The 27,524-nt window shown below is 39.2% G+C and overlaps 3 protein-coding genes and 1 long non-coding RNA gene across 6 annotated transcripts in view; 1 reads left to right on the top strand and 3 right to left on the bottom strand.

Annotated features, from left to right (window-relative positions):
• chpf2 (chondroitin polymerizing factor 2) overlaps window positions 1-8,932 on the bottom strand; it is a 9,855-nt gene extending 923 nt beyond the window's left edge. Inside the window, exons 1-4 of the mRNA XM_038297895.1 lie at window positions 7,860-8,932; window positions 5,896-6,460; window positions 5,634-5,816; window positions 1-2,013 (exon numbers count right to left, since the gene is read on the bottom strand). The exon at window positions 1-2,013 is cut by the window's left edge and continues 923 nt beyond it. Of these exons, the coding sequence (XP_038153823.1) occupies window positions 742-2,013; window positions 5,634-5,816; window positions 5,896-6,460; window positions 7,860-8,131 (2,292 nt within the window). The 5' untranslated portion in view covers window positions 8,132-8,932 and the 3' untranslated portion in view covers window positions 1-741. The remainder of the gene's footprint in view (window positions 2,014-5,633; window positions 5,817-5,895; window positions 6,461-7,859) is intronic.
• A 3,307-nt stretch (window positions 8,933-12,239) lies between these two features.
• On the bottom strand, window positions 12,240-13,747 carry LOC119791705. The gene is made up of 3 exons (XM_038297958.1): window positions 13,509-13,747; window positions 13,055-13,337; window positions 12,240-12,899 (listed from the first exon to the last, which is right to left on the bottom strand). The coding sequence occupies exons 1-3, from the start codon at window positions 13,745-13,747 to the stop codon at window positions 12,240-12,242; spliced, it is 1,182 nt and encodes a 393-aa protein (XP_038153886.1).
• A 1,094-nt stretch (window positions 13,748-14,841) lies between these two features.
• On the bottom strand, window positions 14,842-15,745 carry LOC119791659. Its single transcript, XR_005281886.1, has 3 exons — window positions 15,500-15,745; window positions 15,131-15,413; window positions 14,842-14,990 (listed from the first exon to the last, which is right to left on the bottom strand). It is a non-coding gene; the product is annotated as an uncharacterized LOC119791659 (long non-coding RNA).
• Window positions 15,746-19,558: 3,813 nt separating this feature from the next.
• abcf2b (ATP-binding cassette, sub-family F (GCN20), member 2b) lies at window positions 19,559-27,523 on the top strand. 3 transcript variants are annotated; one of them, XM_038297986.1, is made up of 15 exons: window positions 19,559-19,685; window positions 20,371-20,521; window positions 22,089-22,301; window positions 22,445-22,627; window positions 23,663-23,834; window positions 23,928-24,023; window positions 24,109-24,211; window positions 24,390-24,485; window positions 25,676-25,795; window positions 25,994-26,083; window positions 26,163-26,273; window positions 26,356-26,418; window positions 26,493-26,621; window positions 26,718-26,921; window positions 27,011-27,523. In XM_038297986.1, exons 2-15 carry the CDS (start codon window positions 20,383-20,385, stop codon window positions 27,113-27,115), a joined length of 1,824 nt encoding a protein of 607 aa, XP_038153914.1. In that variant the 5' UTR covers window positions 19,559-19,685; window positions 20,371-20,382; the 3' UTR covers window positions 27,116-27,523. The 3 variants fall into 3 exon arrangements, with proteins under 3 accessions (XP_038153914.1, XP_038153915.1, XP_038153913.1); XM_038297987.1 differs by having other exon boundaries at window positions 19,610-19,700; XM_038297985.1 differs by having other exon boundaries at window positions 19,658-19,732.
• The last annotated feature ends 1 nt before the right edge of the window (window position 27,524 follows it).

Below are 27,524 nucleotides of genomic sequence, written 5' to 3'. Positions count from 1 at the left end.
GACATTATATACAGTATCTAGTTAGGAAATTGTAGCCCACTCGTTATTCTGAACGGGGACAAATGAAGCTCTAGTATAGTACCAGCTTTTATAAAAACATATCTTTAAAACTCTTTTTCCTGCACTGCTCAATTTGATAACAATAACCTTTTTACTAAATGTATTATTTGAAGTAATTATGTTACTGATATTAGCCTCAACAGAAATACGTTGATCTAAAAAAAATGGTTTGTTTAGTTATCTTTCCAGCTGTATCTCACCGTTATCGTTTCTTCAATACAGCAGATATACATTATTTTTAAAATACTGAGAAACGGAAATGAAAAGAAAACAGGGATGAGTGTTAATTTCACTCTTTAATACTTCTTAGGAAAAAAAAGAAAAAGGCAGCCAATGGCTTCAGCTTGTTAGCAGTACTTGAACATCTCCACAAAGGAAGACTTATGGCTCGAGTGATTTGTTTTTTTCTCTGTCAACAAAGAAGGCCTTAGTTCATGGATTATAGCGGATGAAATGCACTAAAAAATATATATAAATACCAACTCACAGAAGGTGAGTTAACGTTAACAGCAGGAATCCAAGCAGCATCTTTTGCTAAGCGTCCGATCATGAAGGGACGCTACGATTCACCGCTGTGTAGAAGTTACACAAGTCCCTTTCAGCCATGAGACGTAAACAGTTTTTGGTTGTTTAAGGCTGATCCAGACATCTTAGTACCACTTGATTGAAAAGAGAAAAGCTTTATGTGCTGTTGGCCTGTTCCTGCTCGAACAGAGCCATGGCGAGGTGCGATCGGGACCCCAGGCTCTCCAGGTTGCTGATTACACAGCGGTGGTAGATGTCCTCGCTGAAGCGAGGGTTGCACGCTCGCCGCACATATTTCTGGATCAGCGCGGGTTCCACGGCCCTGAACACGTGCAGGCCGGAGTAACGCACGAAGATGTCGTACACGTCCATGGTCTCCATCAGCTCCTCGTTCTCTAAAATGTCGGCGGCCATTTTGGTGCGGGCGCTCATGTAGTCGGCGTTGTAGAAGCAGGCCTCGTCGAAGATGTGCCGGTCGAAGTGGCCGTCTCGGAGAGACTCCGAGGCGAAGGTGGAGGCGGCGGACGGCTGCTGGTCGCGGTAGATGACGGCGGGGTTGTACTCCTGGAAGTGGATGGGGAAGAAAACCTGCCAGTTGCTGATGGCGTTCATTCTGCAGCGGTTCAGGAAGTCTGCATTGACCTCGGTCCAAACACTTGACAGGAAGAAAAGAGTGTCCACAGGGTGCTTCTTAGAAATGATGTCCATCAGCTTGACCTGTGAGGGAACCTCAGTCTTCACGCTAATCCAGGGAATCTTCACGTCGCCGTAACGTTTTTCCACTTCTGCGATCATTGACTTGACGCCGGCGAACACGTCAGTCTGGCTGACCCTCTGAGCGTCGAAGGGATCGTAGATGAACAGGAAGGTCAGTAACACGTTGTCGTGGGTGTCCAGAGTGTTTGTCACATACATGTCCAGGAAGTTGCCGACATAGTCCTGATCCTGCGCGGTGACCGGCAGGATGACCTGCACCCGTGTGGCCTCTGTAACATAAGGCATGGGGATAATCTCTACGGCGCTAAGGGGTCGGAGCAGGTTGACCCTTTTAGCGATGACCTGGCTGTGGCCCTTCTGGGTGAAAGCCTCCAGCGCCAGGTCGAGGATGTACTCCATACCACGCGTGGGATCGAAGCGTCTGTAGCCGTTCAGCAGGCGGCCTTTGCGGAAGCGGAGCTGTGGCTGGTAGTGCTTGTTGAGACGTTCCACGGCGACCTCAAGCACGGCGCTGACATCGGCTCGGTCGGCTCCTCTCATCTCGCATTTAGGCGAGCCGTCAGTGCAGGAGTAAATGTGGTCCTCAGTGAAGTAATCCCAGTTTATGACCTCGAAGCGGGTTTTGGGTTTGAAGGGGGAGTTGATTCCTATTGGCCATGTGATCCCTGCCTTCCCCTCAGGAGTCAGGTGGCTCAGGTTGCTGATCTGCATCTAATGGACACAAAACAGACCAACCAGAGGGAGTATTGGTTCATTTAAAATTAAATCAAAATGTTTTTTGACATCCCAGCAAAAATCATTTTTGTTAAAATCTAGTATACTACTCTGTAACCAGAATCTATTTATTACATCAAACATGATGGATGTTGTTGCTTATTTATTGAATTATTCATTGATGAATGTGATCTTGATGACTTGATGAAACCTTAAGGTTGTTAAGTCACCACAACAGTTTTTCCATCATATTACCTATAAGGATTGACTGATGTGTTTATAGCTGCAGTATCTCATAACAGCTAAATGTTAAACTTTGTCGCTTGTCTAAGGAGGCAGATGGTAGATTTTAAACTCCTGTTGTCACAATTAGATTCTTTATTAACAAGACCTCAAGCTTGTCTTTTCATTATGGTTTCATATCTTCATTAAAATGGCCTCTAAGAGCTTATTGTAATTATTTACAGATAATAAATCATTTTCTGAATATTATTTAGATATATTATCTCTGACCTGTGTGTTGTAGTTACAGTTTTGCCATCTTTCTTATAATGCAGAACTCTAAAGCTTGGGTTTTGTTCTGCAATATCGCTCATTTTACTGTAATTTAAGCTTTTGTGACAATTGAATTTCATCACCATTTTAACTTTAGACCTTAAGCTTGTTTTGAGTTGATGTTTTGGGATTTTATCTTAAGATGGTGAGATCGTTTTTTTCCCATATAACATGGTTACTAACTCATTGCATCAGTAAGGAGCTTAAAACCTGTTTTTTACTGAAGGCATTTATTCACGTCACCCTGGGGAAGCAGAGCAAGACCACAATCGTGTTTAGCTACAACTGCTTATTCATTATCTCAATGTGTCAAAGCTAATTCCTGCTATAAAAGAGTAATTTATTAGTTTTAATTATTTATACATAATATGACATTATGCTTTGATCATGTCAGGCTGTTTTGTTTTTTAGTTGAAGAAAATAACATCTTAAAGGTTAATCTTAATGTCTTGTTCTTACATGTTTTATTACTTTATTGCCTAACCATCTCCAGATAATAAAATCTCAAGTTTGTTTTTCTTCATTTTAGATGTGATTAACCTCTTCCAGTTACAGGGATATGTACCTCAGGCTTTTAAGGTTGCTGTAACTCAGGGGTGCTCAAGCTGCAACTTTTTGATGTACTCCATTTTCAACACACCTGAATCAAATGAGTGGCTCATTACCTTGCCTCTGCTGGGCTAAATGAGGGGATTGAGCCTTTCGATTCAGGTGATCAATTATAGACCTATATCCAATCTTCTCTCTTATCTATAATTTTTGAGAAAGTAGTTGCCAAACAAGTGTGTGACCACTTCCACCAAAGGGAACATTTTGAAGAGCTTCATTCTGGCTTTAGAGCTCATCATAGCACTGAAACAGCTCTGATGAAAGTCAATAATGTATCTGTACTTGACCTGTTAGATCTTGGTGCTGCATTTGATACAGTTTATCATAATATTGTTTTAGAAAGACTTGAATATTTTGTAGGAATTAAAGGAACAGCACTAGACTGGTTTAAATCTTATCTATCTGATCCGTTTCAGTTTGTTCATGTTAATGATAGATCTTCCTCATGCTCAAAGGTTACCTGTGGAGTACAACAGGGATCAGAGCTAGGACCAGTTCTCTTTACTATATAAATGTTCCCAATCTGTAGAATTATTAGACAGCATGGGATTAATTTCCACTGTTATGCTGATGATACCCAGCTATATCTGGCTATAAATCCAGATGAAGCTAACCCATTACATAGATTACAGGCATGTCTTGAAGACATAAAAACCTGAATGACTCTTAACTTTCTCCTTCTGAATGCAGACAAAACAGTAGTTACAGTCTTTGGACCAGAGTCTCTGAAAAAGAAGCTGATAAGTCAGTCACTTCATTTGAATGGGATTAAACTGATTTCAGATAATAAAGTAAAAAATCTTGGTGTTATTTTTTATCAGGACCTGTCATTTAAATCCCATATCAAAGAGGTTTCTAGAATTTCCTTCTTTCATCTGCAGAATATTGCAAAAATTTGAAATATCCTGTCCAGAGGTGATGCTGAGAAACTAGTCCATGCATTTGTTACTTCAAGGCTGGACTATTGTAATTCTTTACTATCAGGAAGTCCACTAACTGTAGTTAAAAGCCTTCAGCTGATCCAAAATGCTGCAGCCAGGGTTCTGATGAAAATTAAAAAGAGAGATCATATCTCGCCTATCCTGGCTTCTCTTGATTGGCTTCTTGTTAAATCCGGAAGAGAATTTAAAATCCTCCTTCTCACATATAAAGCTTTAAATGGTTAAGCTCCATCTGATATCAGAGATCTGATTGTTCCTTATGTTCCTAACAGAGCTTTTCGCTCTCAATCTGCAGATTTACTAGTGGTTCCTAGAATTTCTAAAAGTAGAACGCCGCTTTGTTTTTAAAAAATATTAAAAATATAACCGCAAATGTTTGGGGGACAGTGATTCGCCTACATGTTATGAATGCTTGTGTACCATACAGAATAAATTATGAACAGTTCAGTTTGTGCCTTCAAGTCGTTGCCCATAGGAAGACGTTACTTGGATATAACGGAATATCTTCAGAACAGCTCCAGCTGACACAAAACTAATATGGGTGAGTAGAACATGATGTAATAACGTAAAATCAAGGCCCAATGTAAAAAAAAAACGGTGTATCCCTTTAAAAACAGAGTCATGTTTTTAACATCACTCTGAGAGAGGTAGGTGGAGGTAGAGCATTACCGGCCCGATCGGAGGAGAATTTCAGTCCGGATAGACGTTTCACCTTGGCTCTACTTTTCTTATACCTCATCCAACATACTTCTCCTAAGCTATTTCTGCATTTGTGCTTCTACAGGCTTAGACTGCTGGAGGACAAAGGGACTCCTTTCCATCGCTCTCTCTATATTCTCCCATTCTGCGGTATTTACATTACATTGATTACATTATCTTAGTGCGTTGAGAAAAGAATAATCTTATTTTAATTTAATTGAATTTTTTTAATTTTTTTATTTGTTATCTCAAAGTGGGAAAGCTCAAACTTCTGAGATGATGAGGTCATGTTTTTTCCTATGAACCAAAAATATCAAGAATGTGAAATTATGCCTTAGGGAAGAACTCCTTGTAATAATGTCATAATAAATATATTTTATATCTCCTACTAATCTATATCAACTCTTTTCTTTTGACATCTGCAGTCAATAAAGTCCAACTTATACATTTTCAGGGGGTGAATAAAACTATTCTTTAAACACAAATTTTCTTCTATACCGAGTTCAATTTTTCATATTACAATTTATAGATTAGTTTCCATGCCAAGCTGGAACACTGAGTGAGCGCCTGCAGATAATACTGCAGATTATCCTCCATGGCCGTTTAATCCTGCATGTCTCAACAAAGCACCTTCACCTGTTTACTTACATGCGTGAATAATTCATCAATCAGGAAATTCTGCTTTTGTACATGCAGTTATTAGGGTGGAGTAAAAAGAAGAAAGCTGTGACACAGTCCTGTTAAAAATGGGACGTACCTGTGTGCCTTTTTTTTTTAGCAGTTATATACATAATACAGTAAAACACAACAAACCTGAAGATCCTGAATCTGCTGATAAGTCCATTCCAGCTCTATTTGACTGAAGCGTTTGTGTAGACGGTACATGAGGATGGGGTCCGACACAGGATGGACTGTGAAGGCATTTTTAAACGTAAGGCTGTCTTCACGCTCCGGATCTGCGTTTTTCCCCAGCTCAAAGTAACGGTACATCATCCCCTGTCAGTCACACAGACGATAAAAATGTAGATGGCAACATTTGTCTGTAATGTTTCTGCAAACAATCTGCTGTAGTTACCTGGTGCACCTCCACGCAGCTTAGACCCAAATAGTCGATGATGCAGCGGCCCAGCCACTCATCAGGTCTAACGCTGAGGATGTCATTGCGGCAGGTGTCGAGGTGCGGCTGCAAACGAGCCAGAAGGCTGCGAGACAGGAGGTAGCCGTAGCCCCCGTGGCAGTAACGCGCCTTCTCCTCCCCTCCAATGAACTCCTCAGCCCTGCCCATGTATAGGTCCTGACCCACACTGAGGTGGCCCACCAGCTCTGAGAGGCGACCCGCCTGCATGTAGGTGTCGTCCTGCGCTAAGAGGAACCAGTCGTACTCTGAGCCGTAGTGCTGATGGAGATGTCGCACCGTCTCGTACATCAGCCACACCGGCCTGTCGTCGCCGTGGGCTATCACTGTCATCCCACGGGGCACCTTGGGGCTGTGTAAGCCCGTGAAGAAAAAGGTTCGATGGAAGTGATGGGCGACTGTGCGGTTCACTGCCACGGCTAACGTGTTGAGGGTGGCCCTGGAGGTGAGGACACCCGCCAACAACCGCTCTCTGATGCCCAGTTCAGTGTGGATATATCTTGTTCTGGTGAAACAAACAGTACTTTATTGTGGCTGTCTAATAAATATAGATATAAAATTGTGTCCTGCATTTTTATTGAGATACTTTTTGTATTTAAGAGCTTTAAAATCCACCCGGTTGCGGCGACCATTTTTTAAAGCGTTTACGACTAGCAACTCAGAAACATTGGTGACACCAAAAGTTCAAAGCCCCACAGCTCTGGAACTGTTATACTTAGAGGTCTGAAATTTTCTGCAGTTGTAGTTGACATGATGAAGGACAAATGTAATGCAATGAGACATGCCTATTCCAATGCATGTTCTCTATTACTGCTGTTCAAAAAAGACCTATTATTTTAAGAAACTAGAAGGTGTTAGCTTTCAATTGATGTATCACAGGTGTAATTTGGGCCTAAAGATCCTCATTTATTTGCTTTTCCATTTGAGTATCAAAATAGGCGAGGATTACCCAAAATGATTTGTTAAGAGTCCAGAGAGACATGTTTTTCCCCATTATTCTCTGAAAAAAAAAATATCTTAGCCTCAGTCAGCTTTTTATGAAGCTTATAGTACCGGTAAGTCTGCTATTTCTATGCTGCTATAGGCTTAGCTCCTGGAGGACAAAGGGACCACTTTCAACTTCATTGTATTTTCCATTGTCATTACTTACCTGCTTTTATCAATAATCGTTCTGCATAAAATTGATATTTACAAGAACTAATATCTACATAAATTGATTATTTAATAAGTCATCAGAAACATCATTTTCTCTTTGTCCCATAAAACACAAAATCTATTTCTGAAAAGAGAATGCATTCTTTAATATTAGTTTATTGATGTGCATAATTACCCACAGTGCTTCTGTTGTAAAGTAATTGTTAACATATGAAAAATGTTTTGAATATTCCACTTGAGTATTACTGCTGCCACCGTCTGTATTAGAGGGAAATAGCTCCCCCCCTGCTTTGATGGAAAAATGGTATTTTATGTTTATAAATGTTTTTAATTTATTTTTGTAGAGGTTTGTTTTATTAACTAATGTAGGTTAATCTTTTAGCAGATGGCATATTGTACAGTCTGTGTACCGTTACTCCAGGTGAAAATGTGATAAAGATTATTTCAATAACTAATAAATCAATATTAATAGAATTTATAATTTCAGCCCTTTATTCTTGTATATTTTTTCCCTTTTAATTTATATGAAGAACAACCTTCTCCGAAGATGTATTGGGTTGTGTCCCATGAGATGCTTTTAACTTTCAAAACTTTCTCCCTGACCCTCCTGCTGTGATCCTTGGTCTTCATGGTGTGTCTATTTCTTTGGATAGGATTTATATTGTGATTAAATAAACACAAACTAATGGACAGACCTGCATGGTGTTTTTTAGGGCACAGAATATTGGGACAGGTGGACTTCCACTCACCTGAGGACTTTCTTATGTGGTTTAGTTGGATCCTTGTGATATGGCACTATTCTTGGCTGGAAGTCCTCCTCTCCAGCTCCATCTCTCCCTCCTCTGTGAGCCTCTCCTTTACCCAGGAAGAGCCCACCTTCAGCCAGCTCATCTCTGCAGGGGTCCTCCGTGTCCCCTTGCGTCCAGGACACCATCAAAAGACTGAGACTGCATCCCAGAGACAGCCCCAGAATGAGGGGCAAAGCAGGCCTGAACACGGCCAAAAAGGACGAAAGGCGCATGGTTGACAGACAGGAGCTAAACCTGAATATAGCAGCAACTAAGACACATTTTAGAAGATTTTAATCAATTTGCTAAAACAAAACATGCCGGTTCTCCTATAGTTGTTTTCTGTTAAATTAAATTAGGTTTGAACGTGTTAGGCGACTACCTAATAGATTTACACTAATCTACACCATTATAAATGATTTTTTTTTTACTGTGTTCCTAACAAGCAAATGTTGCCCACTTTGAGGCAACATCCGAATGCAAATAGTTTAACATCGCCCTAACCGTTCCCTATTAATCTCAACTGGTTTGGTTAATTATTTACATGTTTATCCATCCGTTTAAAAGCAGCCTTATGTTAATTAGCTGCGCTAATTCTAGCTAGTGTTAACGCTAGCAGACAGCGGCAAATAGCACCTTTGGAAGTTTACTTTACGGTAATCCGGTTAGAAAGATGAAAGAAGCGAATTAGAAGCAGTTTTGTCTGAAATTACAGCGTTAAAGAGGAACAAATATGAAGGAGGAAGCTAGCGAGCTAGCATCGCGAGCAGTTAGTGAAGACACGTCGATCCACATCCACGATCCCCGACAGGAAGCTTTTTACGACTCTCGATTTAATGATACGACAAAAATACTGATGCAGGCAAAAAGCTCCTCGTCCGTTGCATTGTCAGATTCTTGACTTCCTGAAATAAAATTGTGACACACACTGTTAGTGTGGAAACAGCGCCATTCACTTCGCTTTCAGCCTCATGTTAACTGTCTGTAGAGCAGCTGCTGCAGCATCACCTCTCAGAGGAGGGCTGTCCACAGAGGACTTTATTAAACACACACAATGGCGTCACTAACGGTAGGCTGTAGTAGGAGCTCTGTCACTGACACCTGCTGGGTCCCCTATGTTAATGTGGACTACGACGTCTATTTGCACAAGTAACGGTGCGAAAAAAAATCTTTTTAACCCACCTGATATTTACGGAAAAGGATTAGGGCCACTGAAAAAAAAAAAGTTAACTGTTTTTTAAATTATATTTCAGTTTAACATGTGAAAAAAGTTCAGAATTCTGACTTTTTTTTCTCAGAATTATGACTTTTTTCTTAGAATTATGACTTTAATCTCAGAATTCTGACTTTAATCACAGAATTATGACTTTTTTCTCAAAATTCTGACTTTAATCTCAGAATTCTGACTTTAATCACAGAATTCTGACTTTAATCTCAGATTTCTGACTTTAATCTAAGGACTCTGACTTTAATCACAGAATTCTGACTTTAATCTCAGTCAGATTTCTGACTTTAATCTAAGGACTCTGACTTTAATCTCAGAATTCTGATTTGAATCTCAGAATTCTGACTTTTTTCTTAGAATTCTGACTTTAATCTCAGAATTCTGACTTTAATCACAGAATTATGACTTTTTTCTCAAAATTCTGACTTTAATCTCAGAATTATGACTTTAATCACAGAATTATGACTTTAATCTCAGATTTCTGACTTTAATCTAAGGACTCTGACTTTAATCACAGAATTCTGACTTTAATCTCAGAATTCTGACTTTTTTCTCAGAATTCTGAATTTTTTTCTCAAAATTCTGACTTTAATCTCAGAATTCTGACTTTAATCACAGAATTATGACTTTTTTCTCAAAATTCTGACTTTAATCTCAGAATTCTGACTTTAATCTCAGATTTCTGACTTTAATCTCAGAATTCTGACTTTAATCTCAGATTTCTGACTTTAATTTAAGGATTCTGACTTATTCACAGAATTCTGACTTTAATCTCAGAATTCTGACTTTAATCTCAGGATTCTGACTTTAATCTCAGAATTCTGACTTTTTTCCCATATTAAACTAAAATAAAATGTAAAAATTAATTAACTTTTTAAATTTTTTCAGTGGCCCTAATCCTCTTCCGTAGATATTAGAGGGACTAACCGGACCTTATTTACACCCCAACACCTGCCAGATTTCACCATGATGCTGAGCCGTTGAAACACGAAACCAATAACAAAGCAGACAGCGGTACTTTTAATTACTATGTTAATAACTGTGTATAGTTCATTAGACGGTTCGTAAAAAATAAACTTTCAAACCGCAATAAAGATCTTAAAAGAACAATGTATTTGAGTGTTTTATTCTTTACGCTACAACTTGGAATTATGGGTAATCCAGAGCATAGATTGAAACCATTACCGTACTGTACAATGTGTTAGCGGCGATGGTTACCAAAAAGAGGTACTTAAGCGGATTCCAGAAAAGAAAAAGAAGAGAAGACCTGCTGAAAGAATGGGGTGTTGTACTTCATATGGGGCCCACTCAGATAATGTTCCTCACGGGCCTATTGTTGTGTCCTTACGCCATTGAACACAGGCTATCTAATAAAATAAAATAATTTCAATACCAGATAAATACTACGAGGCACTATATATCCATGTCAGTACAATGGTAGTACTATAAGTCAGGCGCGTTTAACCTTTGAATTAAGGTAAACAGAGGCGTAGCCAAAAAATTTTAATAGGGGTGGCCAGTCAAAAACCAATGTAAACTGAGGGCTGGCTGAAGGCAGATAGGCGCCAGAACCTAACGGTCCATCTACGCTGTTCCAACAGGAACGAGCACAACAAATATGGATATTTTCTAAATAAAGACAAACTATATGTTCCTACTATTTTCCTTTTGATTACAAATAGATGCATATATTTAAACATCCATGCTGTTTAAATAAAAGGTATAGTTGACAAAATGTCTGGGGTAAACATCTTTTCCATTTTAAATTCCATCTATAATTTCACTGAAAACTCCTTGATGACTTGCAGAGACACATAATTTTCTCTGTACCCCATATAACACAAAGTTAGGGTCTTAAAAGCGCATGAATTCTGTACATATCAACTATAATGTTAGTATTTAGATGTGCATAATTAACCACAGTGTTTTAGTGGTCAAGTAACTATTAATATATGAAAAATGAAAATGTTTAATAAGTTTAAACATTCCTCTTGATAGTATTACTGCCGCCACCGTCTGTATTAGAGGGAAATAAATGGTAGGCGTGGCCAATAATTGGCTAAGTGTGGCCATGGCCACCCCTGGCCCTCCATCTAGCTCCGCCCCTGAAAGTAAGGTAATTCGTCATTCATTTACATTAAAAAAAGTGTTTGAATCCGAGTGATCTTTGTCTTCTTAAAAAAATATATATATATCCCAGCTATAAATACAAAGAGTTTGAATATGATTTTACAATTTTACACTTGTGAATATTTAGAACCATTGTGTCGGTTGTTACTGAGCCTGTCCAACCTGCCAGCTCCTGCTGGAAAAGGAACGACCTTGGAGTCAGAAATTCTGATTTGGAAATTCTGTAATCTTTGTTTTGTTTGACTTTAAAGTTTAAAAATTATAATGTAAAGCTACTAGAATCACCACAGTGCATCACATAAGTCACCAAGAAGCCCAGGGTTTAGAATACAGCTTTTTTACAATTGCCATGAAAGATTTTTCAATACTTTCAACAATTTTTCAAAATTCTTAACACGGTTAGCTCTACATCTGCATGTGTAGGCTATACTATTAACACATTTCTTCTTGCTTTAACACATAATGCATACTATTACAGTTTTTCTGGATTGTTTACACACATTTCTGAAAACATGCCTCGTATTCTCAGAACTCTACACACAAATCCAACAAACACACACACAATGGGCAAAACCCTTCAATTCTCCTGCAAAATGAAACTTTACATTCAAAACAGTTTTATCTCTTCACAAAAGGCCATTTTGTGTTCAGATGACACACACAAACTATCATATGAACAGACAATTAAAAAAAGCATTTAAACACTGATGTGCTCAGTGTAAAACACCATTCTCCATTCATCATAATGACTTTTTGTTCAGTGTTACACTTACTACAGACATTAAATACATAAGTGCGTTGTAAAATATTTTAGAATATTGTTTTTATACTCAGAACACACAAATATACTGTAACAAACATGTTTTATTTTTCCCACAAAACAATGTACACAGTGTACATCCCAACTGACACAAAGTTGCACATACAGTGCAGAAGATTTTACTGTATACAGTTACAGTAATAATAAAAAAACAAAACAAAATAAACTATGCTGCATCCTCTCTTCTGTTTCGGTCTGGCCACAGCACCTCATCTACATCACAAGCAATGTTTTCCCTGGCCAAGCAGCGGGGGAAATATCGCCTAGCATGGCGAATCCAGCCATGAAAAGCATCAACTGCTATATCTCCACATGCGTCTTCCATAGCTTGGAAAAGGGGTATACGCGTTTCTGAATTTAGGTCGTACACTTTCCATCTCCAGGCAGAAAAAAATTCCTCAATAGGATTGAGGAATGGAGAATATGGAGGGATATAAACAACTGAAAAGCGTGGGTGGTCAGTGAACCAGTTATGAACCAGAGCAGCCCGGTGGAAGCTTACGTTGTCCCAAATGACAACGTACCTGAGCTGCTCTGGGCCGTCTATCTGATCTGGTGGAATGAGTGTGTTGTGTAGGGTGTCCAGGAATGTGATCAGATGGGCAGTGTTGTAGGGGCCAAGGGTAGCATGGTGATGGATGATGCCATGGTCGGTCATCGCTGCACACATTGTGATGTTCCCTCCGCGCTGGCCAGGGACTTCAACAATGGCACGCTGGCCGATTATATTCCTTCCCCTCCTTCGTCTTTTTGTGAGGTTGAATCCAACCTCATCAATGAAGAAGAACTGGTGCTCCACTGCATCCACCTCCAGCTCAAGGACTCTCTGAAACACACATGACAATATCAGAAGTAGACATGGAGCGGTCTCTATTGTGAAGCACAATCATTATGATTACAATATAATAGAAAGAAATATGTATGATTTATACAATGTTGACAGTATGCATCAAAGGTGGGAATGTACTGTATAGGACGTACTTGCACATAGTTATATCGCAATTCTTTGACCCTTTCTGAATTGCGCTCAAATGGCACCCTGTAGACCTGCTTCATCCTCAGTTTATTTCTGTGCAAGACACGGTCCAGCGTTGATAAACTTACCCTATCAATATTTTGAAATATCTCATTGTTTTCTATTATTTTTCTTTGTATTTGCCGTAAGGTAATGGCATTATTTTCAAGAACCATGTTCATGATCTCTGTTTCCTGTTCAGGAGACAGAAGACGGCCCCGTCCACCTCTTGTTGGTAATCTTTCAGTTCTGCAATACAAAGAGTGCAATACTGTAAATACTGTGTAGGAATACATTTCCCAAATACTCGAAACACAATGTCCTACAGAACAGTCCACAGGTAATACTGTACTACTGTACTCATTGAGTACTGTATTGATATGCAGTACTGCAGTTTTGTAGTGAGAGTAGATTTCTTACCTATTCTCATTGCGGAAAGTCCGGATGATGGATGCTACAGTGTACCTGCTCAAATTTGGCTGTACTCTTTGCCCAGCCTCCCTCATTGTTAGGCCATGGTTGACCACATGGTCAACCAAAGTTGCTCGGATCTCATCAGAAATGATTGTCCTTGGCCTTCCTCGTCCTCCCCATCGTCCTCCTCTTACTCTCACTCCTCTGGCTCTGGCTCTGCCTCTGTTTACAACATTGGCCTCCATTGCTCCAAAACAGAAGAGCTCACCTGTTGCCCTTCTATGCTAAAGCTCTGATTGCTGAGTGGAAACATGTGTGTTAGGTGTTTGCCCATGTGAGGAGTCAGTGTGCATAGTAGGGAAATTAACTTTAGAGTTTTGAATAACAGTGTGTTCCTTGTGAAAACAAAAGATTTTCTTCATGACAATTGTGTGTAGAGTTTTGGAAAAAGTGTGTTTTAGAACTGCAATTTGAGTGTAAAGCAGGAATTGTGCTTATAGTTTAGCAGAATTGGTTCAGGGGGTTGGTGCATGAGTTACATTTTGTGGTCATTGTGTTTCAAGTACCAATATTTGTGTGTAAACAATCGAGAAAAACTGTAACTACAGAAACTCCAATCTTTTAGATGTTAGGTGTGCCCTTATAGAATAGACAGTAACTGTACAAGGACACACCTCTGTTTTGCACATGTATTTTGTTTTGTTTGCTGCAGAAAGTAGCTTTATAGAATTTACATTTTATGAAACAAAAGACAGAGACAGAATTGCTGCAGTATACGTAAATACTATATTTGCAAAAGGAAATTGCTGCAATATATACTATTAGAAATACTCTGGAAAACCGGAAAAATACAAATAAAAAAATAATAAAATTAAATTTACTCGGTCTTCTGCATTTGGCCACATGTTCTCATCCACGTCACATCTGATATCTTTTCTGCAAAGGCATCGTAAGAAGAAGCTTTTTGCATGCCTTATCCACCCCTGGCAGTGTTCAGCTGTGATGTCCTGGCATGCAGCATCCATTGCATCTAGGAGAGACATTTGGTCATGTGGACGTTGGTCAAATACCTTCCATCTCCAGGCTGAGAAAAACTCAATATCAACTAAATTAGATATTATCGTTGGATGGGCATCAAACCAGGCTGTAATTTGTTGAAATGGAAACGGGAATGGTTGAAATGCCACATTGCAAATGGTCTCCCAACTGCCCCCTTTCTACCACTGGCACCAGTCTTTCATGCAGGTCTTCTACAAAAATAAGGTCGGTGTTGTAGGGGCCAATCTCACATTTATGCAGGAGTACACCATTGTTGGAGATTGCAGCGCACATTGTGATGTTGGCTCCTCTCTGGCCCAGCACAGCAACCGTGGCCTTTTTGCCAATTATGTTTCTCCCACGGCGACGCCTTTTTGCCAGGTTGAAGCCAGCCTCGTCAACATAGATAAATTCATGGGGGAATTGACTGGCCTCCAACTCCATGACTCTCTGAAAGTAATTAGACACAGTGTATGTAACTGCCGTGCTGTACTGAAAATCTACTGTTTGTCCTAATGTATTCTAAGTTTATAGAATAGTTTACTGCAAAACAAACTGTGTATAGTGATGACTGTATTGCATAAACTTACCTGGACATATTGGTGACGGAATTCTTTGATGTGTTCACTGTTCCTTTCGAAAGGAACTTTGCATAAATGTTTCATTCGGAATCTGTGTTTAGCTAGAGTCCGAGAGATGGATGTTATGCTGATTGCTGCAATGTTCCCAAAGACAAGGTTGTCCTCTACAACTCTGGACTAAATGTCTTTCAGTTTGATTTCATTATCAGCAGTCACCATGGTGACAATAGCAAGTTCTTGTTCTTCATTCAGGACCTTTCCCCTGCTCCCTGAGGGAGGTAGACGTTGAATCCTTAGAGAGACAAAATGCAGTTCCATATCAGACACTGGAGGCATAAAGTTTATTTACACTTTGGTGTAGGAGAAGCAATATCCTACCTGTTGGTTTCTCTGAAAATACGGACAATAGATGCCAATGTGTCCAGGCTGATATTTGGCTGTAATCGTTCACCAGCCTCTCTGTATTATAGCCCGTGGTTTATGACATGGTCAATGATTGTGGCTCTTGTTGATCAGTTACCTTAGCTCTGGTCCTTCTTTGAGCGCCACCACGCATTCCTATTCTTCCCCCTCTACCTTGCCCCACTCCTCTCCCTTGTCCTTGTACTTGTCTTCCTCGCCCTCGTGCAGGCATTTCTTTCTTTCTTTCTTTCTCCCTCTCCTTCCCTCTCCCTCCTTCTCTCCCTCTGATTGATGCATGATGAATGGATGAGAGGGAGAGAGGGAGGGAGGGAGAGGCAGGGAAGCAGAGCGAGAGGGAGAAGGAGGGAGGGAGAGAGAGAGGGAGAGAGAGATGACGGTTATTTCAATAATTGATTAATCACAATTAATCCGTTTATTCCAATTAATTGTTTCAGCCCCTCCTCATTTGCACAATTAGGCAGAAATACATAAAGAAATGTAAATACGACAGGCAGAAATAAATAGCATGAAAGAAATAAATATGGTAAAAAAAAAAATACAAAGCAAGAATAAACCAGACAAAAATATCATGAAATGAACAAAATAAATACTTAAGTAGATACTTCTAGATACTTGTGATAAACTCTCAGAGTATATTTTAAAGTGAATAAACTTATTTTGTTAGTTTGCAACTAGATTAGCTTTGGAAATGATCCATCCACATAATTAAACCTAAAATAACAAATAAACTGTAGTATGTTTAAAAAAGCATGGCAAAACAATCACAAATATTAATAATTATTTTTTAGATTCAATCTATTTTCCAACCCAAACGTTGCATTTATTTAGGGTGTGTTATTATTATGTGTTATTTCAGTGTTACCATTGCTACGTGGATCTTCATCCAGTTGTTTAATTTTGTAGAAACAAATTCAATCACAGACACGACACAAAGTTAAAGTCATTTCAAATGGCAACGGTCTGGCTTTAAGAAACACTAAAAGACTAAAACATTTAGTAGAATCACCCAATTCAGAGGAAATGACTAGTTTTGTCATGTCTGGGATCTGCTTTTTTCTACAAATTGAAACAATATATATATATATATACATACATATATAACACAATTTAGAGAAGCTAATTAACCTAACTTCTTTTTTGGACTTTGGGAAAGAGCCGGAGCACCCGGTGAGAACCCACGAATGATAAGAATATAAAGAATAGATATAGATATAGATCTATACATATCAATATCTATACATATCTATATCTATATCTATCTATCTATCTATCTATCTATCTATCTATCTATCTATCTATCTATCTATCTATCTATCTATATATATATATATATATATATATATATATATATATATATATATATATATATATATATATATATATTTTGGCATTTCAACCATTCCCGTACAATTACAGCCTAGTTTCATCCCCATCCAAGGATGATATCCCATCTCCTTGCTCCTTACTCTCCTTTTCTCAACCCCATTGAGGAGTTTTTCTCTGCCTGGAGATGGAAAGTATTTGACCATCATCCACATGAGCAAATGTCTCTCCTAGATGAAATTGAAAGTTTTTTGTATTTTTCCGTTATTCCGGAGTATTTCTAATTGTATATCTTGCAGTAGTTTCCTTTTGCAAATAAAGTATTTATACTGCAGCAATTCTGTCTCTGTCTTTTGTTTCATAAAATGTAAATTCTATAAAGCTACTTTCTGCAGCAAACGAAACAAAATGCATGTGCAGAACACAGGTGTGCCCTTGTACAGTTACTGTCTATTGTATAAGGGCACACCTAACACATATAAAATAATGCAGTTTCTGTCATTTCAGCCGATGATAGTGATTTTTTGTCATTGTGTTATGATTGACTAAATGTTCCTGTTGGAAGAGAACACGTGTTGGTGTTTTGATTAATTGTGTGATTTTGAAACATGTTTGCAGTGTTCTTTTAGACATGGTGTGTCGTGTTAGTGTATTATTGTATTTTGAAAATTAGTTTTGGAGTTTAATTTACAATGTGTGAATTTGAACATGAAATTAACCGTTTTGCCAATTGTGTGTATTAGGTGTGTTGGTGCGTTAAGAGTTTAGGAAACCTGTTAAATGTATTGAAAACTGTGTCACAGTGATTGTAAAAAACTGTAACATAATGCTTACATAATGCATAGTATAACATACTGCATGCACTATGTATAAGTTATTTATTGCACTTTTAACATTTTCTATTTTGGTTAAGGATTAGAATATACTAAATGGGGGGAGGTACTGAGTTCCAGCCCCACTCCCACAGACTGCCACTCTGGGTCCCTGAAAAAGACCCCTAACCCGACATTGCTCCCTGGGCGCCGCACAATGGCAGCCCACTGCTCCCCAAGGGGATGGGTTAAATGCAGAGAGTTGGTTTCGTTGATCTGTACTTGTGACAGTGTAATGACAATAAAACACTGGGGGGAAAAATATCAGCTGTATTCAATAGAATTGTGTGTGCACACAACCAAGGAATCTGATTTTGGGTCCATTTTTCTCGCAATGAAGACATTAAGTATTCATCACGAATCTCGGTAAAGAACTTAAAATGAACAGATCATTAATTTCCAAAAAAATAGGCTATGTCTCCAGGATATTTTTTTTTACTTTCACAAGTTAGATTTTATTTTTACTTCTAACTTAATAATAATTATCATATATAATGTGTCCTAACATTTGGCCTGTTTGTGGTCACTTAGCAGCTTTTGCTTTTTTTGCTTGCAGTAACAAAAGCTCCATAATAGCTGCATTGCATATTTAACATAACTAAAGACCATGAATAAACCATTTATTTGCACATGTCACAGTTTTAATCTTCTTTAGCGTTTAACCTACACTGTACTGTCCAAGCTGCATTAATAGTTAAGTTCCTGTAGTGTTGGAGTATGGAAGACCATAGATGACATGTTCACATGAAGCTTCATGAACTGTGGGGATCATTGAAGCAATTTTACCAAACAGTTCAATGCCTCATGAGGCTTCATCTCACCATCACTAAGCATCACTATCCATCTTTCACACAGCCACTGTAAACAGAAATATAGTTTAATCCAATCGGAGGCTGGTAAGGGAAATGGGGTATCTTCTTTCGAGCACAACAGTACAGCTTTTGTACACTTGGGCAGAGGCGTAGCCAGAAAAAAAAAAAGGATGGCCAGGCGATAACCAATGTACACTGAGAGGTGGCCGAAAGTAGATAGGAACCAGAACCTCATGATCAATTTACACTGAAAATGAATGAGCAAACCATCCATATTTTCTAAATAAAGACAAACTATACTTTCCCAAAGACTTAGCTAAGAAACATACAAATATTTTCAAACATCTGTGCTTTCCAAATAAAAGGTATAATGGATAAAAATCTTTCAGGTTTGGGTTTTTGGCAAACATCTTTTCCATTGTCATTACTTACCTATATTTATCAATAATCGTTCTGCATAAAATAGATATTTACGAGTACTAATATCAGCATAAATTTATAATTTAATTAGTTTTTATTAAAATTGTTATTTATCTATGATTTCACAGAAGACTCCAAGATGACTTGCAGAGACAAATAATTTCTCTTCCCCCCATAAAACAAAAAATCTATTTCTGCTTGAATTCTGTACTTATCATTTTTGATGTGTTTTTGTTGTCAAGTAATTGTTAATATATGAAAATTTTAAATGTTTTGAATATTCCGATTGAGATTATTATGAGGGAAATAAATGGTAGGGGTAGCCAATGATTGGCTAAGGGTGACCATGGGCACCCTTAGACCCCCATCTAGCTCCGCTCCTGCACTGGGGGGAGCCAAAATGAACTGAAACGGAAGGTTCTTTAGTATTCCTTTGATTAGCATGAATAAATAATTGAGAGCCAAAATAGAATAACTTACATAGATTTATGTTTTTTTTTTTTTCTTTAATGAGCCGAGCCAAAGAAATGGATCTCAAATAGGAATCGGAATTCCCACCGTTACATTTCACTGCAGTCCCACATGCAGGGGGGAGGGGCCTGGCGCTGTCACCGCCCTCCTTCACCATATATGGTTCGTCTGGCGGTATGAGAGCGGCTACATCCACCCGGCAAAAAGTGGACACGAGACGTCAGTGTGCTCCCGAAATAAGAGGTACGAAGACATTAGGTAAAAAAAGATATATCAACGTTCAACAACTGGTACACGAACTCCTGACTTATCCCTATTATTGAAAGAAGAATTTCAGAGGATTTTGGAACTCGTTTTTACCGTTTAGCGATTAAATCACATCTAATTTGGGCCTCGAGTCGAGTTAGCATCCAGGCCTGTCAGGTGTAGCTAACTGTAAGCTTACCTCGTAGGATACCGCTTAAATCACTTTTGTTGTTTCTAAAAACTCTTCTCTTCATGTGTTTGACATAGTTCGTGTTATACCATTTATCACTGAACGACAAGTTCCTTTAAATTTATTCGGGATAAAACTGTAGCGCTAAAGTTAGCATTGTTAGCGGCTAACTTCCGAGCTAATCCGGGGTTAGAAATTCTAGTGAGGTGATGGGAAAGAACCAGAACGTGGTCTTCTTTGTCACTGCCATTAGACTTGAAGACAATGTTGTTTAGTACTTATGTTACTGCGAAGTAGCCATCTGAAAATGTGTGTTTTTATGACGGTAGCTGAATGGCAACCCTATTTAGTATTCTTTATCCACCCTGATTCATACCTCTACCATATATGACTAATACTGCCTTGGCGACCTCAGCGCTGAAATCTTTGAACCGCAGATGGTCCGGATGTACCGTTAGTAATTTTTACTTTCCCATCTTTTTTTCCGAGTAGCCTTTCACAACCATGCCGTCAGACCTGGCCAAGAAGAAGGCAGCCAAGAAGAAGGAGGCTGCCAAAGCCCGTCAGCGCCCAAAGAAGTGTGACGAAGTAAATGGAGATGGTGAGCAGCCAGAGATTCAAGAAAACGGAGCAGACAGCAATGGTGAGAGGGATTATATGTCTTTATTGTTTGGACTAGGATTAGAGTGAACAGATCTACACTATCAAAATGTGGGATCAGATGCATATTTGTGTGGGAGATGACTATGTATGCCTAAAGGTATACAAAATTGCCACAGCTAAATATATTGAATAATGTATGGATGTTTGTTTATTTTTTTAAGAAATGCTCCATGACCTTTGGAAGTGTTTATAAATTTCCCTATTCAAGTCATACTATCCAAAAGTTTCTGTGCATTTTTTGATGTCCTTAAGTCCCTAAAAGAAAGATGACCATAACCTGTTAGCTAATGTTTGCACAAATATGATCTTTTCTAATACGACCTGTGTGTGAACGATCAGGTCGCAATTATCCGACCTGAACATTATTAGTAAACGACATAGGTCACTATTCTGTTTCTTGCTACACAGAAGCAGCAAAAAAAACAAACACCGTGGAGGATGATGATGCGGAGAGCCGTATTATTTTTTTTTTTAACCATCTTGAAAAAAAATTGAGGTTTTAAGGTTTGGAAAGATTGCTAGATGCGCTCCAGCGCTACCATCCATATTTACTTCCGTAAACACGAAGCACACTGGCTTGTGATTTAATTGCGTCCTCTACTGCGCATAAGCTGTATGAATGCAGTTTACACAGGAGATCACATACATGTTGCTTTTATGTGGAAATGTGAACGGCAACGCAAAAAAAAAAAATCGGATTTCACATAAAAATCGGAATCGAGCGTGAAGGCCTGCAGTGTGAACGTAGCCTTATACATGCAGGTGGAGCTTCATCCAAAGAACTGGTTGGCAAAATGAGCCAGCCTACTAATGACAAAAATGAAAAGACTAAATGTAAAAGAAAAATATTCAATTTATTCAGTTTAAATTAGCTTTGTGACACAAACTATTGAATGTTAATAATTCTATTTACTAAAAATCATTGGTTTAAGTTGAAATAATTTCCACAGCTTCAAGATTTTGTTCTGCTTAGTGGATAACATTAAAAGAGAACCAGCTGGCCCAGAATATTTCGTATGGAAAAACGATTATCATCCTACCTGGTTTGCTTCTTTAGATGGGTTTTCTATTAAATGGTATTTCAGTTATTCAGAGCTTTATTCAGTAGTATGGTAAAATAGCAGGAAAATGACCTCCAGTTGAAAAAAGCAGGCATGGTTTGATGGATTGCTTTTGGCTGTTCAGACTGTCCTGTTGTTATTTAGAGAGATTGTTTATATAAACTACATTACCCTGATAGTTTGACATGAGGCTCAGCCTGCAATCCTGTCCAATGTAGCTGGCTACTAATTTGGCCTCTAAACACATTTGTATTTTACTTCCTAAAATAATTCACAACCTCTCCATCCTTTAAAAGACCAATATCTCTTAGAGCATTTGCCAGTATCCTTGGTTTGGAATATACCAAACATGAAAGGCTTTTTGAAAACAAATTCATCTACAGAAATGAGAAGCTAACACAATCTGCAATCATCCATAAAGTTGGACACTGGTTATCAACTTAAAACATCACTTCTAACTCCATTTACCCCTCCCTCCTTTAATAGGTGTTGCCAGCTTAACTAAAGAACTGGACGAGTTTGAGCTGCGGAAGACGGAGGCTCGGGCAGTGACTGGCGTTCTCGCCTCCCACCCCAACAGCACGGATGTCCACATCAGTAGCCTGTCGCTCACCTTTCACGGTCAGGAGCTGTTGGCTGATACTAGCTTAGAGCTGAACTCGGGCCGACGCTATGGTCTCATCGGCCTTAACGGCACAGGTAAAACCCTTGCTGCGTCTGTCCCCCTCTTTGTATCTTGACTATTAACACAAATGCTTACTGATGGGAAGCATTTTTTTCCCCCAGTTTGCTAAAACATCTAAAAAAAATTCTGACTTTTTCTGATTTCTTCCCTATGCTAGGAAAATCCATGCTACTGTCAGCCATTGGTCATCGTGAGATTCCCATTCCAGAGCACATAGATATTTACCACTTAACCCGAGAGATGGCTCCCAGCGAAAAGACGGCTCTGCAGTGTGTCATGGAAGTGGACGAGCAGAGGATAATGCTGGAGAAGGAGGCAGAGAGATTGGCGCATGAAGACTGTGAGTTTCCTAAGATATGGCAATGAGATGCAGATGAATAACTGTACTGAAGCATGCAGACACAGAATGTTTTTAGTAGGGGTGTAAATCACATCCATCATGGCGATTCGATTCAGTGTCGATTTCCTGACCCAACGATTCGATTATTTTTCGATAATCAAGAATACACCACGATGCGATTCGATTAATCTTTTTTTTTTTTTTTTTTTTTTTTACACCTTACAGGCTAAACAAAGTTTCAAGTTTGAAATAAATCAATGAAAGCTGTAATATCATTATGCATTTTCTTTTAGAAACAACAGCAAATAACAAAAGTAGAAACGTTGCATCAAAAAATACTGCAAAAATCAGTGCAATGAGTGCAATTCAATACCTCGGTTCCAGACGTCCCCGCCCCCTTGTGAGACGTTCCGCTGCACCTCTCCCAAATTCTAGCTGACCGCAAACAGTGCCGCAGACAGGAGGCCAGCTTGTTTTGTTTTTATGACCGAAATTGCAGAAAACAACTCGTGAAGTTTGACCCGCTAGAAGAGCGAGGTGCGCGAAAACGCTGGGGCCCCTTTTCCACCTGGATCTCCGCTCTTTTTGGCCCTCATGTCCCTCCGTCGTCGGACTAAACTCGCCCCCACTTCCTCACCGCCTCGGACGTATCTAGACCCACAGCGTGTAGCTCAGACCACGCTTCAATATAGAGCATAATTTAAAAATGTCTGTGTCAAGCTTACTGCAACACACTGCTGCAGGAGTATAACCAGGAAGTGAGGTAGGAAGGCAAAATAGGTTTAGCGCCACCTCAGCACGGGAGGGAGAATTACGCCCAGGAGAAAATGGATAAAAATAGACCGGAGGGAAAAAAAACATGAATCGATTCTCTTGCGGACGTGTCGATGCATCAGATCGTCGGCTGTTGGATCGATGGATCGATACAAAACGATTATTATTTACACCCCTAGTTTTTAGGGCTTTTTTTTTTTTACTGAATTGTGAATCTGTTATGACACTAATAATAGCAACTTTATTTTTGAACCAATGAAGCGGAGTGTGAGAAGCTGATGGAGCTCTATGAGCGTCTAGAGGAGTTGGATGCAGACAAAGCAGAGATGCGAGCTTCCCGGATCCTCCATGGTCTTGGTTTCAGCACCGCTATGCAGCAGAAGAAACTAAAAGACTTTAGTGGAGGGTGGAGGATGCGTGTTGCTCTGGCTAGGTAAAACTAGGGGAGATATTCATCTGGCAAATAGATAAGAGAATACCTCTGTTTTAGTTTCGGACCCTAACCAGCTGCTTCTCCATTCTGCAGAGCTCTGTTCATCAAGCCCTTCATGTTGTTGCTGGATGAGCCGACAAACCACCTGGACCTGGATGCCTGTGTGTGGCTGGAAGAGGAGCTAAAGTCGTAAGTTTATACCCAAAAACTTTTTATCCTGCGGTTTCCACTTCTGCTTGGGGTCCCACACTCACCACCTGATGGTTCTTGTCAGGTTCAAGAGAATCCTTGTGCTCATCTCTCACTCCCAAGACTTCCTGAATGGTGTGTGTACCAATATCATCCACTTGCATCAGAGGAAACTGAAGTACTACACGGTAAGAACACTTATGGATTAAAGTTGGGATGGTTCCCAGTGGGACTAGACCAGTTGGAACGGTTCCAGAGAATACCCTGAATGAACATGGTCCTAATGCTAAATAAGGAAGCAAGATGGGATGTTACTAATCATATCTCTATGCTGTTGGGTGACGATGCAAATCTATATTTATTCAGGGTAACTATGACCAGTATGTGAAGACCAGAGCAGAGCTGGAAGAGAACCAGATGAAGCGCTTCAACTGGGAGCAGGACCAGATAGCACACATGAAGGTAAAGGAGGGGCTTCGTTGAGGTGAAACTGTTTTACTGCACAGAGGTGCTGATCAGGAGGAAAAGCTTTGCTTTTCAATAGGATTGCCACAATACTAATATGTCAAATTCTAAGTCAAAAATTTAGAAATAATGGCATCAAATATATTTATATTAACTGGGGAAAAGTTTCTCTAAGCTCGACCTGGAACTTAAAATAAGAGTTCAAATGAATGTAAAATAATAAAACGACAAAAAGAAAAATTAACGACATCAAAAATATGCAAACTCCACCGAGCTAAATTAGTATTGTATCCGGATACAGCTTTGAGTATTGGTCCTTTTACTACCCTGCTTAAGAAAAAATGTCTAATTTTTTAATGTTTGAAGACTTACAATTGTACTGATTTTCAGAATAAGATTTTATACAGATCATCAGAAGTTAAATGTTTGTTTATATAATGTATCAATCTCCTTTTCAAAATCCCCCAGTTGTTAACAGCTATAGAATTGAAATCTGATGCGTGGTCGGCTCCTGCATTGTGTGAAATGGATTTTTCCCTTTAAATACTCTGTCCTGATTTTATAATGTTTAAACATTTAAGTTAAATGGATAGCAGACTGGTGCTGTGACCAGTCTGCCAGGAAACTGATTCTTTCAGTGAACTGAAATTTTTTAAATCCCACAGATTTTGATTAGTTCTTGAACATCTTCATGAACTTTAAATCACCTGTCATTATACAAGAGGAACTATTTTGGTTCTCGCTTTCATAGTCTAATAGGGTACCTGCTAATGCGAGAACTTCAAGCTAAATTGAACATGTTAATATGCATGTGGTATAGCTGATCAGCTGTCTGTTGCTTGGTAACCCTGCTGCCCGCATGCGGTTACCTGCAGCTTGCAGACTTGTTCTGCAGCACGTTCCAAAATTAGAAATAAAACCCCCAAGTGATCTGTCCAGTGAGAATCAGACCTTTAGGTTGGTTACAAGTTGGTTCCAATCCAGAACTTACGATGGAGCTAACCGCACCAAATGCAGGGGGAAAAAAACAGATGATTACTGGTCATTACAACAAAACATGCAAGTTTGAGTGAAGTACAAATGACAAAACATGGCTTAAACTAAAAACCAAATAATCCTGCAAGTAAAATGACTTGTCTATTAGAATAAACCTTTTTTTTAAAAGACCTTTGTCCATTCCTCCTTAGAATTACATCGCCAGGTTTGGTCACGGCTCTGCTAAGTTGGCACGACAAGCACAGAGCAAAGAGAAGACGCTGCAGAAGATGGTGGCATCAGGCTTGACTGAGAGAGTTGTGAATGACAAGGTACAGCACTGTGTGTCTGAACTGTGGAAATCCAAGGGAACAGAGCAGCTAATTGGACATTTATCAGACTGTAGTTTTACATGAGATGAAGTTATGCTTTGTCAGAACAAATTTTAAAAATGTGCCAATATTTTGGATTTTATCTGATGATAAAACCTATTCTGAGCTTTAGATTGAATCAATCTTTGTTTTCTCCAGACTCTGTCATTTTATTTTCCTCCCTGTGGGAAGATTCCTCCTCCTGTTATCATGGTTCAGAATGTGAGCTTCAAGTACAGTGAAAGCACAGTGAGTATAGTTGATCTGCATGGCTCGTTCTGCTTTACCACCACCCCGAATGATAAACTTAATTTGCGATTATCCGCAGCCGCACATTTATAAAAACCTGGAGTTTGGTATCGACTTGGATACTCGGGTGGCTTTGGTGGGACCCAATGGAGCTGGGAAATCTACGTTGCTAAAGCTGCTTATGGGAGAGGTTGGTACTTTACTTGAATGCACCTCTGATCCTTCTAAGTGTTAAAGTTTGCATTCTTAGTTTTTTATTTCCTTTTTTTTAGCTCCTCCCAACTGATGGCATGATCCGCAAACATTCTCATGTGAAGATCGGCAGATATCATCAGGTAAATCTCAGCACACAGTTTGTATAGATTAGTTTATTTACGGTTGACTAACGGGGTTCTGTTTGTTCTAACAGCACCTGACAGAGCAGCTAGAGCTTGACCTCTCTCCTTTAGAGTACATGATGAAGTGTTTCCCTGAGATCAAAGAAAAAGAGGAGATGAGAAAGATCATTGGTCGCTACGGCCTCACAGGAAAACAGCAGGTAGGTGTTTGTTGTTTAGACTAAATCTTAAAGTGCCCCAGGTGCATCTTTGAATGTTTCAGTATTGCTTAAAGCCGCCTTTTAATTCCCTTTCAGGTCAGTCCGATCAGGAACTTGTCAGATGGTCAGAAGTGCAGAGTGTGTTTTGCCTGGCTGGCTTGGCAGAACCCCCACATGCTGTTCCTGGATGAGCCCACCAATCACCTGGATATTGAGACGATTGATGCCTTGGCAGAAGCAATCAACGAGTTTGAAGGGGGCATGATGCTAGTTAGCCACGACTTCAGGCTAATTCAGCAGGTATAATCCCTACTAAACACCTTAAATTTATCATTTAAACATGTGATATTTTAAACTATGGTTGAGTTTACATTTTATTTATTATTTAGGTGGCTCAAGAAATCTGGGTGTGTGAGAATCAAACCATCACAAAGTGGAAGAGCGACATCCTGGGATACAAGGAGCATTTGAAGTCTAAGATTGAAAAGCAGTGAATGCATGCTATCTGAAACACCGGGCCGCTTGTTTCTTACATCATGGACCTGCAAGTTTGTCAAAGGATGAGCAGGAAACGTCCTACTGAACAGAAACATTCTATTATGCATCTTACTGGACTTCTCTTGTAAACTTAGTACCACATTTCCTCAGTTTAATGGCGATCCAACCCCCGCCCGATTGGCTGATTCACCTGGATTGCATTCCATTGTGTTGTCTTCAAAGAAGTCTTTGGGTTCCTCCTTAAATGTTCTGTTTTATCCAATCATGTTAAGAAGCAGGTTTTAGGTTATTTTATATTTAAAAGGTGACCTCCCCTCCCCCACTGTAAAAGAGCAGTTCTGCCTTATTTGACAGTGATGCAATAAAGGTTTGTCTCAATAAACAGAACATTAAAAAAAACACAAC

This window comes from Cyprinodon tularosa, unplaced genomic scaffold (genome assembly GCF_016077235.1).
Source record: "Cyprinodon tularosa strain WSP-4 unplaced genomic scaffold, ASM1607723v1 ctg4, whole genome shotgun sequence".
NCBI lineage: Eukaryota > Metazoa > Chordata > Actinopteri > Cyprinodontiformes > Cyprinodontidae > Cyprinodon > Cyprinodon tularosa.
Note: the sequence above shows the minus strand (reverse complement) of the source record. Positions and strands in the feature narration are given on the sequence as shown.